The sequence below is a fragment of the Eumetopias jubatus genome, unplaced genomic scaffold, assembly GCF_037043125.1.
Source record: "Eumetopias jubatus isolate StellerSeaLion01/CBP00866 unplaced genomic scaffold, mEumJub1_p1.0 scaffold_9, whole genome shotgun sequence".
Taxonomy (NCBI): domain Eukaryota; kingdom Metazoa; phylum Chordata; class Mammalia; order Carnivora; family Otariidae; genus Eumetopias; species Eumetopias jubatus.
The window spans coordinates 70,700,663-70,717,943 of NW_028274815.1; the positions used below are offsets into that span (position 1 = coordinate 70,700,663).

A 17,281-nucleotide genomic window follows, 5' to 3' on the forward strand; every position below is an offset into this window, starting at 1 on the left:
AAAAATCATTAAAGAAATGTGAAAGCTGGCTATTTTCAGAGATATTTAAGCTTTGCCCTAAATATGAATGCCAATGTTCAAACATTCAGATTGGGTAAATGAGTGTACAAATGGGTATTTTTTTGAGCATGTACTTAACTATAATGCTCAGAATAATAGCACCTCCCCCTGCATTCTGCATAAGCATGTTGTTGATGAATACTTAATGAAGTAATAGTTATGGGAGTACTGCCACATTTCAAGAAAAACAAGCCATTTGAATTGAATTGATTGTTATTTGTATCAGTGAGTGATTTGTTCCCATGCTTTAGGATAGAGCAGGCACAATAAGTTATTTGGGGGTAGGAACCACAATTTATACCTTGCTAGGTAGTGACCACATTTTGTGCCCATCAGAAAATGCTATGCATAGATGAGGGGCTTTATATTTGTTGGTAACTAATTGATCCTCAGTTTTTTTGTTATTCATGAGCTGGAGCTGAAATGCATGCTTCACATATTGGATTGCAATTCATTGCTTTTATTTTTACTAGATTAGTTAGCCATGGGATTGACAGCTTTATATGGCATCTACTACTCAGAGAAATAATTGCCAAATAAGAACCAAAAGCTTGATTGAGATCATGGAAACTACCATAGAATCTATACAGAGTGTCTAAACTCATTTTGCACCTTTAATAGGGTTGTTGATTAACTAAAATTACCAATTGGATATCTTTCTTTATTGGTTTGATTTAGCCAAATTGACCCATGGTTTGGAAATTTTATATATATATACTCCAACTGGGTTGTTTTTTTGCAGTTTTCCTCTTGAAAATTGTCACTTCACCCAACCCCTAGAAACTTCTTGTCTTATAGGTTTATCAGTGCAATGCATTGGACATTGGCTTGGGCAATTTGTAACATTAATTCTGAATCCTGACTTTTTTTTTTTTTTCATGGAAACATGCCTCGCAATAAATCTTTTCTGGAGAGACTATCAGATTCAGTCCTGCAAGCCGGACATGAATGCTCTTTCACTTCAGAATAGCTTCCCAGAGACAAAAGTATCAGCAAGAACAAGTGTCCGTCAGTTAGTAAAGCATGTCTCATCTCAGCTAGCTCCATACCCAACCTATCCATTGGCTCAATCAATTCAGTTTAAATGTCCACCACAGTAGTGAAAGATTAGGCTCAATACTGCTATACAAGGGAGCACCATGGCTTGAGACAATATTTTTCAACATTGTATTTGGATGGTTTAGTTTTAAATGTATTTGGATGGTTTAGCTTTAATGAGGGTTTCTATTAAGCACTGATTGAGAGTAAACATTTTCTGGCTCCGATGTTACAATGTTATTTCATTCATACACTGAGAAGATCTAATCTTTTCTGATTATAGTTAAACTGGAACTCCCAAGCTTCCTATCTGACCACTTCATTCCTCGTGGTGCTTACTTTGGTTCCCTAATACATATTTGGAATGGTGTACTTTTCAACCACTTCAGTTTAGTAGGCTGATCAATAATGGAAAATATATGCTAGTTCAGAAATCAAGTGGCAATCTGGATTTTAAGCAATATGCATCATCTTGAACTAGTTTTTGTGTTTTCAACAGTACTTAAGAATACATATGTCATACATGTAAGGATATTCTCTACATGTAAATATATATATTATATACAGACATAGATAATCGTTTGAATATGTGAATCATTAATAACTTCCCTATCTCACAGGGAAAGTCTTGCCATTTAGAAACAAAGTTTCAATCACGATTTTAAAGTAAATCATGAATTTCTTTGTGGACAGCAGATTCATAGTGGACATCCTTTTGCATAGTGGGAGTTCTCCGTTATTTTCCTCACCAAAATGGGTCTGTCCTGATAGAGTTTTCTTGTAGGTGTTCTCATCAGAATGTATCAGTCTTCAGTGAAGCTCTTTATCATGAGGAATAAAGTGTAGGGATGCTGTTCTTAGTAGAGATAGAACCTTACAGACGAAGTTTATCTATCCTCTCATCGTATCTTTTTGCCACACAGATATGCATTTGTGCTGTATTCTAAAAAAGTGATAGCAAGTGAATGTGCAGCATATTCCACCATTAAAGGTTGGGGAGAGGATGCCTGTAAGTAAGAAAGAAAGAACAAAAATATACCAGTTTCTCTACTTTCTAACCCACCAAATGGTGTCTCTCTTAATAACCCTGGCTGTCCAATAAGTTAAATAAGTTGGTGTAACTTCTTGCTATACACGTCCTTTCTCCCCCATCCTGATTACATTTTTGCATCCTGTAACATGTTGGTGTTTTCCCACCAGAGCATGATGGATTAAGTTTCAGTGCCTTTATTTCTTGAATTCTGTCCACATCATTTTTTTGCCCCTAAAGGTAAGGAAACCTAGGTATTTTTAGTAGACATTTTGAACAAGAACAGATGCTTGCCGTGTAAATGTGCGGGCCACTCTGAATTAGGGAAGACCAGCCTGACACTTGGACCTGTGAGTGGTTAGATGCACAGTTAGGCACATTTATCTAAATGGACAGTTATGTAAATCTAATGCTTTTGCTTGATTACTATTCTGTCTCTTTCAGCAGGTTGTCTCTTTTCTGAAAAAGGTTATAAACATCAGGGAAAGTATACTGAAGAATAGAATTGATTAATGTGACATATTTGAGTTTCTTTCTACCACTCTCTCAACAGCGTGTCATAAAGAGGCAGCTCCAAACACAGTGAATTAAATTTAAATTACACAGCTTTGGCTAGAAGATTGTTCAGTTAATTGAGCCTCCAAAATGAAATTTGATTTTTTTTCCCCTTACACTTGAGCCACTTCCTGATTTTTCATAGAGTGATGATTTCTGCCAAGGCATCTATTGATTCAAGATCTTTTTTTTTTAAGATTTTATTTATCTATCAGAGAGAGAGAGAGAGAGAGACAGAGGCAGGCAGAGGGAGAAGCAGGCTCCTTGCTCAGCAAGGAGCCCGATGTGGGACTCGATCCCAGGACCCCGGGATCATGACCTGAGCCGAAGACAGACGCTTAACCGACTGAGCCACCCAGGCACCTCTGATTCAAGATCTTTTATTCAGAAGACTATTGCTGTTTTTCCCTTTCTAAGGGGGGAAAATATGAAAAACAAGAACATATATTCATTATACCAGGAAAAGTATATTAAAAACTAAAATATAGTTTTACAGTAGGGTCGTATTTGTACAGTGATTTTTTTTTTACTGTAGGAGGGCTGTAGAAGGTACTACTTATTTTATGATTTTTTTGTTATTTTAGGTACTGTGTTTTGTGAAAGATAACACTGAGAACATCCTCACACTTTCTGTTTGCTGTGGAATCGTTCCAGAAGAATGTAGAAAATAGGTCAACTTTTAAAGCAAAATTTAACTTGTATGGCCTAAATAATTTAGTCTTCATGAAACACTATCCACTGAGTCCCACATTTTTAGCCCATGAATTTATTTTAAGAGGCAGCCTTCATTATTTATGTTTGATGTTTGATTGCTATTCAAAATGTAAACCTAGGCAGTAAAAGATGGAAGCTTAGTTCAACAAAGTACCAATATAGCTACTGTATTTTGATATAAATACTAATGTGGGATCTGAAAAGTTGGGACTAATTCACATGTACAACTTCCGGTTTAATATCTAAAATTATATTACTTATAAATATAGTGCAAAAAAAGTTTAAATCAGTGCTACATTTATTGCAACAACAGTAATGTTGATAATATCACAACCTTTATAAGCATTTACAATGTTGTCCTATTTTAGATAGTTTTTCTGACTAATCCTTACAACAATGGGAACTTTTAGGCTCTCCATTTTTTCAGGTGAGAAAATAAGGCTCAGAACAAGTTTTACACTTTTAAAGCAGTTTCTCAACTTCCGCACCATTTACATTGTGGCTCATAAAATTCTTTGCTGTGGAAGGGCTGTCACGGGCATTAAAGGATGTTGTGTCTCTGCAATGGAAGCTGCTGCTAACATCCTATTAGGATAGGAATCTCATTGGATTCTAATAGTAGTAGACAGCCCTCCACGAGTCCCCAGCCCAGTTGTGACAGCCTAAAATGTCTCCAGACATTGCCAAATGCCCCCCCACACCCTCACAAGCCCCCGGTGACGGAGGAGAAAGGGGGCAGCATCACTGCTGGGATGAGAAACACAGGACGAAAAAATTTATTCTCGTCTTCCTCCTCCCCCTGTCAAGAACAGAACAACAACCCTATCCTAATTTCATCAATATAATTAAAATTCCTCAAGGGAAATGAGAAATTCTCTTGTAACCTTGAAAGTAACTTTATTTTTTTTAATGTTTTATTTATTCATGAGAGTCAGAGAAAGAGAGAGAGAGAGACAGAGGGAGAAGCAGGCTTCCTGCCCAGCAGGGAGCCCGATGCGGGACTCGATCCCAGGACCCTGGCATCATGACCTGAGCCGAAGGCAGATGCTCAACCATCTGAGCCACCCAGGCACCCCTTGAAAGTAACTTTAAAGAGTATCTACTGTGGCTCAGAAAAAAAGTAGCTTTCCACTTGAAGTTGGCTCTAAAAAAAAAAAGCAGATAATCTGCTCAGGGGTGATTTGGAACAATTGACCTCCAAGACCTCATAATCCAATAACTTGCTATTATCAAGTCCATTTGGATGTTATCCTGCAAAATATGCTGGTGCCAAAGGGAGGATGGGTTGTGCCTTTTACAGCTCACTTTAATGAAAGAGGCCTGCCTGACCATAACACCAATTGCTGGTAGTTATCACTGACACGAACAGTTACAATTCCAGGAAAACTGATACTTTGAACTAACTCTCTTAAAATAACAGCAACGAAATAAATGAATCCAGTCACCCAAACATCTCTTAGGAGAATGAAGAGCAAAATAACATGAAACCATCTCAAAAATGCTATTTAAATGCTTGCATTTATTTAAAGTTACATCATTAGGTGTTAGCATCTGAACAAATTATTTTTCAGTAAAGACCCTGCACTCGAAAGAATTTTAAGCCAAGTTTTCATCACGAAACTGTATTAGCCTTCATCTTCATTCTTCAAAATGGCATAGTTTTCCTAACATTTATTTGTTTATACTTTAATCTCTGACTATACTAAGACCTCCTTTAATGAAAGTGAGCCATACCATATTTCTTTTTTTTTCCTTTAATGTAGGATCTATATTATTCTAATTGCATTTTTAAATAAGGACTTCATCAGTGTTGTGGTTCTGAGTATCGTCTAAACAATTACAATCTCCTTAATCCTTAGCCAATGTAATGAGATATTTTCTGTCTTATACATTGAATTCTTTGTTACTTTAGCATTAGCCAGATCTGATGCAAACCTTCACAATTTCCATGCAATATCTCTGCCGAGTTTACTGCTGCTTGTAAGTGGCAGTAAAGAACAACCTTTGGCACTTGTAAATGTGTTGATTATGTGGCTAACTACTAGGATTTACACACTCTGCTTTTTATTACAGTGATGGTTATCTTTTTGCTGTAAGTGCAATGAAGCAACTAGAATGTCACAGAGAAAACTGTCACCTCTATCCTTTTTGCCATAAAATATCATCCTCCCCATATGCTTTTCATTTATTATGAAACCTTAATAATGAAAAGGACAATGGTGAAATGATACCCACTACTGAATATTGCAAAACTAATAATCAAGTGTGAAAGCTACACACATACACACACATGCAGTTCCTTAAATGGACTATATTTGCTTCCCTTTAATGCATCAGTGAAAAATATTCTCTACTTAATCTGTGTTTCCTAATAATGACAAGCTATATCTCAAAGATTCATCAAATCCTACCTTGTCATGAATATAAAAGGTTATAGCTGTTCTGCTTTTAGGAAATCAAGCACAAGTACTGCATAAAGGCTACTGATGCATACTTTGTAGCACTCCAGGGTTGTAATAAATTTCAAATCATCTGCTTCTGCCAGGTTGTTTTAAACCCCTGTATGCTACTATGTGCAGTTGAATGGATGGGTATCTACAAGTTGGCTACCACCATTTCCGTGTCCTTATGTAAAATAAACTATAATCAGGTTTTCACAAATATGCAAATACTTCCATGAGAGATCTGAAATAGGTTGAAAAATGTAGGCTCTGTGTCCTTGGGAAGGGAAATACTGAATTTGATTTCTCAACCTATCAGGAAAACACAGACGATGTTTCACTTGTCATTGAGATAAAAATGAGAGTATCTGCTGGGTCCCTTTAAATTAATCTACTCAATGTGATTCTTTTGCAGACCACAGATGACATCCTTGTGGCCTCAGCAGAATGTCCCAGCGATGACGAGGACATTGACCCCTGTGAGCCGAGCTCAGGTGGGTTAGGTTAGTCGACTTTTTTTCTTACTTTTTTTGCTTTACTCTAAATCTGTGTTGCATGCTGTAGTCCTTAGACGAGCCTTGCATTTATATCTAGAAGCCCACCCCATTAAACAATGCCTCACTGTGAGATAAGGGGTTTTGCTCTTTACGTGGATAAATTTCCCCCAAATTTATTGGAAAACAAATTTTAAAAACAGAACCCATCAAGATTATGTATTTCAGAAAAAGCAGTGGGGGACAGCGCACAAGGCTGGTGCCTTACTGTTCACATTCCATTAACTCACAATGTAATTTTTGTGTATAACGGTATAATGAGCTTTCCCTTGGGTCACCTACAGTAAAATTGTAAAGCTTAAAAATTGCAGTGCATTGTGGAAAATTATTTGACCTTTCTACTGACAAAAAGTCCCCACTACTCACTCTGCCAGCAAATTATCTTAAGTGATAAATTTCTGAATTTCAGAAGTAAGAGTATTATGGTATAGTAAAACAAACAGCAGGCAGAATCCTTGATACATTTAATAGAGAAATATTTGATTCTTGCCACGTCTTCCTAAAATTTAAGCTGATGCATTTTAACTCTAGTTGATGCATAATTTCTCCTCCTTCTTTGTGATATGGTGTGACTAACTAACACAAAAATACTGTTTCCACGGCAGCCCTGTACCATTAAGTGGTGGCTATGAACTCTGAAAATGAGTGAATCGTAGTCTGGGTTTGCTTCCACATATTCGTAATACCAAATATCAGGGTCATTTCCATTCATTTCCTCTGTAAAGCAGCGTTTCTTCAAATTCAATAATTTTCTTGTTTAGGTAAACAAGGTGAGTGCGACGAATATAGACTAACCACTGTCAGTTAGCTCATGACCTCTGAAGCTGTCACGGGAATCCCAGAAGAACTTCAGGTCACCATAAAATAATTTGTATTCTTCTGAAGACTGTCACTTTGAAGTGAATCCATTATTCTGATATTTGGATTTAAAAAAAAATGGCTCAGGATGCATATCTTGCATCTCCTTTTGAATATCATTTCCCACTGATTGTAGCCACATACTCTGAGTGCTTGGAGCAGCTACTAGGTGCCAGCAAGGAACAGGGACTCAGAGTCACACCTCAGCAGGAGAAGGTCAGGAGACACACACAGGTCGTGTTCTTGTCCTCCTTCCTTTGGCCTTTCCACCTCACCCATCAAAATTCCTGGCCTCCAGAATGTGGTGAGAACTCTGAGGATCATCCATTCCATTCCTCCAGTTTATTGGTCCCTGCAACAATTCCCTTTTGGTTGTCTGGACAGATAGGGTCACTTCATGATACCATCCTGGGCCCCTTTGCCAAGTTCCTGCCTTTTTTCCCCACTGGTATTCTCACTCTCTCTGTTAGTAAAAATTTTAAAAAAAAGTTATTTCTTTTTTGTCCATTACATCAGCCCCATTTCTTTGCCTTCTCCCTCCCTAAATTTCTTCTTTTTTAATTTCTCTTACTTTCACATGTCCGATCATGGCATTATTTTTTTATTTTATTTTTTAAATTTTTTATTGTTATGTTCAATTAGCCAACATATAGTACATCATTAGTTTTTGATGTAGTGTTCAGCGATTCATTAGTTGCATATAACACCCGGTGCTCGTCACCATATGTGCCCTCCTTGATATCCATCACCCGGTTACCCCATCTCCACATCCCCCTCCCTTCTGTAACCCTCAGTTTGTTTCCTGGAGTCCAGAGTCTCTCATGGTTTGTCTCCCTCTCTGATTTCTTCCCGTTCAGTTTTCCCTCCCTTCCCCTATGGTCCTCCGTGCTATTGCTTATGTTCCACATATGAGTGAAACCATATGATAATTGTGTTTCTCTGCTTGACTTATTTCACTGAGCATCACCCCCTCCAGTTCCATCCCTGTTGATGCGAATGGTGGGTATTCATCCTTTCTGATGGCTGAGTAATATTCCATATTGACATTCTTTTTTATATCTGATTTTCTCTGAGATCCTTTAGCATGGATTGTTCATAAACAAAGTCTGGTGTTAGGTATTAGGTTGTACATTGAGGGGGGTGTGTGTCTGTGTCTGTTTATATTTGGATTTGATTTTGTTTTCCCAGTTAGCATTTTCTTGAGAGAATGTTGATTTTCGCAGTATTTCTTACTATATTAACATGGTGCTGAAAGCAGTATAGATTCTTACTAAGTACAGCACTTGCTGTACTTGGTTTTCCTCTGGCCTGAATCTTTCTTCTGCTGACTGAGTATAGGTCATCATCCTTTTTATATATAGAGTCCTCACCCTGAGTACCTAGCAAATTCAGTGTGAGAACTCTCACTGCACTTACAATTGTTTTGTTTTGTTTTGTTTTGTTTTCCGTCCTGAGCACAGCTAAATGATCCAGCCATTGCTTACAGGTCTTACTAACCATTCTTTATAGACCAGTTCACTGTCTCCCCCTTTCTCTGGGGACACTGGCCCTTAACACAGGACGTGGGGGTGGGGGGAGGAGAAGAGAGGAGAGGAAGGAGGGGTTACCCTTTCGTCACCCTCTCTCCTTTTTATTCACCTGATTTGTGTCTCTTTTCTTAGGTATTATAGCATGATGAAAAGTGAGGAGCTGTTTGTTAATAGTCATACTCTAGATAATCTTTCCGTCCCATTTTCTTTACCATACTTATCACTATCAGAAAGAACCTTGTTTGCTTACCTGTTCGTTACTTGCTCATTAATGCACACGTTGCATTGCCCCACAAGAATGCACGTAAGCTCCGAGAAGCAGGAACCCTGTATGGGTTTGTTGTGTGAATTTTCATTTTCTTCCTCTGCATCAGAGTCTCTTGTCCAGTATCCAAGGCACAGCAGCTACTGCCCATGTGTGATGACAGCTCCTTCCAGATTCTTGCACCAAGTCTACTGGAACTTCCCATCCTTCCCTTGGTGTTTCTTTCCACACTCCGTAGCTCTCAGTTCATCAGTTCTCTTAAGGCTTAAACTTCACATTCTGTTGCTTCAATGTCATCTTTCTCTGTAGGGCTCTTCTTGTGATCTTGGTAGTGTCTTGATGGTGTATTTCATGAATGCACCTCTTTCTACATTACATTTTGTAAGTGAGAGCTCTTTTCTACATTGGCTTTTTCTGTCCATTTCCCTATGATTTCTTTCATACCCATCTTTAATAATTCATGCAGTGTTGCTCTTTTGGCAGACTTGGCTCTGTGTGACAGATTCTTATGAAATCCTTAGCATATATGATTTTTTCTATTTTCCAACTATTTTTTGAATAGCAGTGTTTTTTTTTAAATCATATTCTAATCTGAATATTGTTTCATTGTAGGATGCCTCTCCTGCACGTCTTTGTTTCTCAGGGTACCGATGTCCTGGTTTTCTTAAATATATTTTTCTTGCTTGCTTTTCATCTTGAATACAAACATAAAATAACATGGACAAAAACTGTAGTTGCTGCTGTTATTAGACTTTAGATACTGTTAGATGTAACTTGATAGAAACCATTTCAGATATCAGTAGGTCATATTTTGGGAAACTGATTTTTTTTTTTTAGGAAAGTAACATGGTAAATTAAATATTAGTAATGGATATATCTACTCTGCACTTTTCCTAATTCTTCAACAAGTGAAAGATATTTTTTTAAGATTCATTTATTTATTTGAGAGAGACAAAGAGTGGGGGTAGGGGCAGAGGGAGAGAATCTTCAAGCAGACACCCTGCTGAGTCCAGAGCCAGATGCAAGGCTCAACCCCACAACCCAGAAAACATGACCTGAGCCTAATCTAAGAGCTAGCCGTTTAACTGGCTGAGCCACCCAGGCACCCCAACAAAAGAAGATATTTTTGTAAAAAGATGCATAATTACTTTGACAGGTTGCCCAAATCTTCTCTGTATTTCATGCTAACCTCTTTCAGGCTCCCTGAATATTTACATGTGAAGGCTCTCTAATCACCCTAACCCACCCTGTCTTGAAAAAATGGTTTCTTCTGTGAAAATGAGTTATGCTCATTTAGGTGCCTTCCTAAGGCGCTATTAATGAAACAGGAAGAATCTGGCATCTTCTTGAACACAAGTAAACTATACCTTTTATCAAGTGTTTGATAAATTTGAATTACTATTTGGTTCCACTCAAAACTCTTAATGAAGAGGGAAGTTGTATATTCGGTGGATTGTCAGTTTCACCATTGATCAAGTGGTATTGAGTCCTATTTCACCACCCACTGCTCTGTTAAGCTCTGGGAACAAAAATAGAACGTTTACACTTTCAGTTCCATTCTACAAAAGGACATCTTTCATTCTACGCCACATGCTTTTTCAGTTATTCTTTATGATTGCCGGGTTCTTCATCTTTGACATTAAAATATTCACCTATTTTTCATGTTGTTGCAAGAATTAAAACAAATGTATTTAAGGCACCAACTGCAATACCTGGCATGAAATAGAGCATGAATGGTTGCTTTCCATTTTCCCAGTTCAGTTATTTAAAAAAAGAATATTCAAGCTATTTTTTCCCTTTTACGTAATGCTGTTACTTTTCCTGGCTGAAAAATTGGTGGGCAACTGATGAAACACTCAGGCCTCCTGGTGGGAACTGTGCATGTTGAAACTGGATCAGGAGCAACCCCCTGGGTGAGAACACATGGAACTCAATTATACTTGGTTCCAGCCACACTGTCCTGCATGGTTAGCATTGGATGACAGCTTCACATTGGTATAAATTTAGTGCTTGAGAATATGAGAGTGTGCTATACAATTTAGGAGGTCTAATGGAACCCCAACTTTTAGAATGAAGCAACTAGGTCACAGGCCACCATTGCCCTAAAATGCCTGGTTTCAGCAGTCTGGACATGTGACAAGTGGGTGACTTTTTCTTCACACTTCCAAAAAGACTTGCAACTTCTGTGCTTTTCCCTAAGCCTAGAGATATGAGTTGTTACATTAAATGAATTAATATGTGGAAAGCATGTTGTAGAACAGTGTCTTGGTCATAGTACATGCTCTATGAGTGTTTGCTGTTATTATAGTTTGTATTATGTAAATATACATGTTTTCCAAGACTTCTTTTTTCACATGAACAGAAGACTTTCTAAAACAGATTTCTTTGAAATCTTATGTTTTTGATTCACTTAGTAAGCTGACAAAATGGCAACCCTGCAAACCACTTATGTTCCAAAATGGCCCTTAATCCTGCCCATGCATCTTAGTTTTGAGGCCCTCTTCCAAATAGACCCTTTCTCAAAACTCCTGAAGAAATTAGAAGAGGTGACATCTAAGACTATATCTAGGACTATAAATGAAGATAATGATGCTCTTTGGTGTGGGAGCTTCCTGATGAATAACTCTAAATTGTCATTTGTTACATAGGAAACAGGACCGACTTCCTGTTTCCTGGGAGCCCATTTAGGAAGGACAATTTCCTCTTAAATTTATAATGCTTAGAATGATTTGTTTATGCTCTTTATGTTTATGGGTAGGGGTTGGGGAGGTAGCTAATAGGATATAGGGCCACTTTCAGATCAAACTTTTTTCAAATGAGAAAAAAAAAAGCTTACTAACTAACAAAAAATCTGAGTAATTATAGAGGAAAAGGATTATCATTTTTGTGGCAATCTCTTAAGCACTAGCTGAACTAATGGGGATACGGTGATCAGTGCAGCCCCTCAAAGAATACCTGTTGATTGCCCAGCAGTTGTATTGCATTGATTGAGGTACAAGTTATATGAATAATGATAGATAACAGTAATAACTAGTCTTTAGTGAAGATTTATTCTGTGCTCATCATTGTTCTTAGCACTTCATAAATGTTATATTTCATTTTACAAAACTATCAAGTATTTTCATAGCTAGGGAGATTGAGAGAGAATAAGTTACTTTTTGTAATATGAGAGAGCTAGTAAGCTCTCTAATTTAGAAAAGGTGGGCTTTTTAATTTCTTGGAATGCAGAAGATTGTTCTAGAATTCAGACACCTCACAAATATAGGATTAATTTTTTAAATGTTCATTTAATAATTCCATGGCTGGCATAAATTTAAATTTGCTGGCAAAAGGTCCTTTACGTGTATTAGTATTCATTAGGCTAAATTTGCTGCAATTACCACGCAATTTTGAGTTGTTTTCCAGTGTGCTATTTTGAGAAAAGATTAAAGGATTTCTATTGAAGTGATCCCATTAACCACATTAGGAATAAAGATATGTATACTGAACAAGGTTCATCTTTCCATTAAATAAATAATCACAATCATTTAATATATCACTTATTAGATCATATTTTTAGAGCCTGATTAGAAGATAATTTTGTGTATGTATTATGTAATTATTCAAAAGCAAGTTTAATTAGCCATAATAGCCAATACATTGCTGTCAAAATGGAAATTTTGAGCTGTGGCCAGAAAAACAGCAATAATTAGGACTTCATTTTTGGAAACATCTAGAGTATCCCCTGAGCACCAGGCCACAGTTAGTGACAATCATATAGAGTCAGGGCCCAGCTAATCATAAAGGGGCAGGGCAAGCACCTGGATTTGGGGCACTGATGGGCTAGTAGGCTATCAGCGTATGACATTTTGGTGTAGGAATCATTTTTTTCCCGTTAAAATTTAATTGTCCAGAAAACTAGAATAAAGCTCAATGCCGTATGGTTAAAACAGAAGAAAGTCATTAGACATCATTTGCCACTCACTTTCCCCCTGTTTTTCTGAGAGCAGCAATATCAAAATAAAAATTACATTGGGCAAAATTAAACAGGCAAGGAAGATTTATTCAAGATTATTGTAATACATGGAGGCCAGAACTCAACCTGAGCTCACCTCAAACTCAACTCAACTGAAAAAAAAGAAGACTGGAGAATTTTTAAGAGCTTCCATGGAGGGATCATAGACCACCTGTGTTTTGCTAACTGACTTCACCCAAAGGAAAAGTAAACCTTTTCCTTCAAGTATCTTCATGACTGGAGGTGGTGTTACAACTCCTGATCCAAGGTAGGCTCCTACCTTACCACAGAAATTGGGAGATGGGGAGGTATCACTCTTGAAGGTTCTGTTTCAAAGGGACAGCTCTTGGGTCCTTGAGAAAAAAGAATCCTGGGTTGTAAACACTAACAAGAGGTTTTTTTTAAATATTTACATATCAAAGGGGCAGAGAAGAAATTTGAAATTGCAAGTTTTCTAAAGTAAATGCACGAAAGAAAGGGAGGCCAGGGGCCTGGAGGCAGGAAGTCTGTCTAAAGTTTGGTCAAGCTGTGGGGAATATTAAGGTCTTGGTCAGTGAAGGTGATTCCACCTTTCAAGGCAAACCATTTCATCAAAATTGGTTCCTACCAGATAATCAGTAGGAAACAAAATAATAAAAGGTGGTTTTTATTTGTTTTCAGAACACAATTTTTCTTCAGTGTGAACTATTTTGACCTTTCTGTGATTTGGGAAATTTTTTCTAATTTTATTTATTTATTTGAGAGAGAAAGAGCATGAGGGGGGATGGGTAGAGGGAGAAGGAGAAGCAGACTCCCCACTGAGCATGGAGCCTGTTGTGGGGTTTCATCCCAGAACCCTGGGATCGTAACATGAGCCTAACACAGACACTTAACTGACTGACAGGTGCCATTGGAATTTTTTTTTTTAACAATAAAATAGAATGAATCATTGCCACTCATTAGAAAAGCTCTTAAGAGCATTTTGTAAGAATTATGATATGCAACAGGTGGTGAATATTAGTTCTAGCTGTAATTTTGGAGTCAGATAGAACTAGTTTGAGTTGCAGCCCTTCCTGGTCTTGAGAAAGGTCCTTAGTCTCTTTGATGCCAATTTCCTAGTCTGTAAAATGAGGAGAATAGAGTTGTTACAAGACTGAAAGAAGATGATGCATATATAGTGATTAGCAGAGTGCTTGGCACATACTAAGGGTATAACAAGTAATGATAATGAACCCACTGGTGAATGGAGGTTCATTGGTTTCATGCCAATAGATGCTGTCTTCTGGTAAGGCCCTCATGAGTTATACAGATTTGATCTGAGTAAAAAATGAGCCATAGTCCCTATTGATGTTAGAGAGAGTAGGCTCTATTCCAACATGTTAACTAACACGATTGGCTGCTTATAATTATTACTTAAGAGATGAATGAGTTTGTTATATTAGGTTAAGCATACTTGAAAGTCTGCAAAAAGTACATGGTTGCTAATAGAGAACCTTCGTATATTAAGTAATATAAAAATCTATTCAATAATGAGTACACAATAAATTCTTAGTCAGTCCACATGTACCCAGCCTTAAAACATTAATAACCTTTCACATCACAGGTCCTTATTTGAAAAAGCTAAAATACCATAAGAGCCTTTGCTGTCATTTTTAAAAATATTTACCAACACTAAAGAAAGAAATGGGGTATAGGTTCAGCAAAATAAAGGGTAAGTCCATCTCTTATGGGAACATGTAATCTGGAAGGAATGAAATCATGTTTTCTTGTGATTTTTATCAAATGCCTGTTTTGGTAATGGAATTGGTTTCCTGTGGAGTTTCCTTGGTATTTTATTAACAACCTTTCCTGGAATGATATCAGAGGTAACCCAGCATATTCTGAATAATACCACATGACAGGGCATCTTGCCTCCATGAAGAGCCATATGCTTTCTCTGTTGGTTCATGTGCTCCAAGGGGCAGCAAATGCTACATTAGACTCGAGTCTGCAGGTCTCCTCCCTGTCATCAGACTTGTTGATTGAATCACTGTCATCATTATTAACTCCTAACCCAATCTCAGTGTTATAAGAATCCTGGCATTGGTAATAAAATAGGAAAGACAAGAAGACTTTATTAATGTTCCAGGTTAAAAAAGGATCTGTTAAAGATGCCAATACAGACAGAGGCCATCAAAGAAAGAAAACTTGTAGAAAGAGAAGTACCACTTCTAGGAGCACACTAAAATCTTCCATTTCCTTGACCAAACTTTGGAAGTCAGGGTGTTTGAGTTTAGCTGTGTAATCAGAAGCAAAGCATTGAACCTTTGTGTACTTGACTTTTTGCACCTGCAAAACGGCGTGAATAATGGTAAATACTCGTGACATTGCTGTGCTGATAGAAGACACAATGCTTGGAGAGCACTTAGCATTCCGTCTGCCACATGGACCCTTTGATAATATAAACTAACTTTTATTAGGAGTACTAGCAAATTAACTGAGGCGTAAGCCATCTTATAAGTGGAAATCAACCTATATCCCCTGGCAAGAAGGAGAAATGTTAGTAACTGGCACTTTAACACACAGAAAGTTTTTAAAAGTGTTTCTGAATTCTGTTAGCATAAAACTTTTCTCAGTAGCCACTATGAAGCCAGGAAGACAAGAGCAGTGTTTCATTTAGGATAAATTTAGGTTATGAGGATGGGAAGAGGGCACATAGCAACTGCTATTCTTATTTTTGGAGGAAAAAATTGCAGGTCTCTGCCCTGCTGAGCTCTTGAGAGAAGGAACGATTAGCCTTCCTGCCTGGGCTTATAATCCTCCCGCTCTTCCTCCTAAGACATTCAGGTAGACAGGGCCACCTGACCTCACCAGCCACAGCACCACACGCCCAGCCCCCCACCTGCCCCCCCACCCATGTTGGATGGCCTACCTTCCACATTTCCCAGCTCTAGGCTTGACGTGCTTTCTTCTGAGGAGCTCAGTGGAGAACGGGGCTAATCTTTCACCTCAGCTCTCATACTTTCACCAAAAAGAATGTGATCTTTTTCCAACAAAAGAAAATTGAGACAGCAATGGCTTTCTGACAGGAATGTAAAGATAATCACCCAAAGTGAGTAGACCCAGTGGTAAATCAGCAAAATGATATACTGCTCTAGGGCCCAGAATGACCTGGACTTACACAGACGGTGTGCAGGGACCCTGGTTGAGGAGCAGTGCACCTGGCACCCAGCAGACAGCTCCGCAGCCAAGACCCTACCTTGCATTTCATTCCAAGTACACCACAGGATTCCAGAGCAGCAAAGGAAGGAGGAACAAGGAATCGACCTAACAATTTTAGAAAGAAACCTAAAACCTCATCAGAAGAGCTCTTATTTCCAAGATAATAAGCCTTGCTGTCAGTGATGACTAAAGAGTAGTCTGAGGTGATTGACTCAATGATACCTAAAAATATAAAATATCATAATGAAATTTTGAAAGAGGGAAAAATGTAATGCACTCCAACCATGGGAGCCAGAGAGCATTGATCCGTGACGATAGAATGTTTCCCAGATAAATGGAAATTAATGACAATTAATGGCCTGAATCAACATGCCCTGCAAATTAAGTGATCTCTTGGTCATTTGAATTCACAGGGCCTCCATGCATATTAGGCAAGTCCCTGACTGCAGTGACCCCCAAGAAAATAATATTGTAGGCAGTCAGCATCACAGCTGACTGAGCCATGGTGCACAGTACATACTGCAGGAGTGTCTAATTGTGGGGACAGCTGCAGATTCCATACCTGTTGTGTGGAAGACACAGGGAAGTTCATCAGACTATCCTTGTTTTTATATGGTACTTGATCCTTCTCTGAGCACTTTCACATTTATTGTTCTACCCAACCTGCTTTCCCTGGGCACCCTGGGAGGTAAATAATGTATCACCATGATGTTTTTGATGAAAAAAGGTTAACAGGGGATCATAAATTGTTAAGGGTCACTTAGCAAGTCAGGTGCAGTACCTGGACTCGAACCCAGTGTCCAGTATTCTTTTGACCACTCTGCGTTGCTTTCCTGACATTCTGTGCCATGCAAACTCCTTTTGCTGGAATTGACAGATAGATGGCAGCAGGTGCAGAAGAGTAGAGTTGGAAGGGGTAGAACTGGACCGCTGTGTAGAAAAGAAGCTTAAACCGTCCAGTTCTACAGGAAAGGATGACCTGGAAAATACTAATAAATTGTTCTGTGGTTATAAATGCAGACACATTGAATGTATAAAGCAATAAAAGGTACAGACATACTTG

The 17,281-nt window shown here is 38.1% G+C and overlaps 1 protein-coding gene across 24 annotated transcripts in view; it reads left to right on the forward strand.

Moving 5' to 3' along the window:
- The window catches only part of NRXN1 (neurexin 1), a 1,124,404-nt gene that overhangs the window by 1,095,393 nt on the left and 11,730 nt on the right, over positions 1-17,281 (forward strand). For 15 of the 24 annotated variants that reach the window (XM_028103968.2, XM_028103969.2, XM_028103979.2 and 12 more), the window contains one exon: positions 6,254-6,341. In XM_028103968.2, the coding sequence (XP_027959769.1) occupies positions 6,254-6,341 (88 nt within the window). The remainder of the gene's footprint in view (positions 1-6,253; positions 6,342-17,281) is intronic. The other 9 variants (XM_028103977.1, XM_028103971.1, XM_028103975.1 and 6 more) reach the window with 1 other exon arrangement.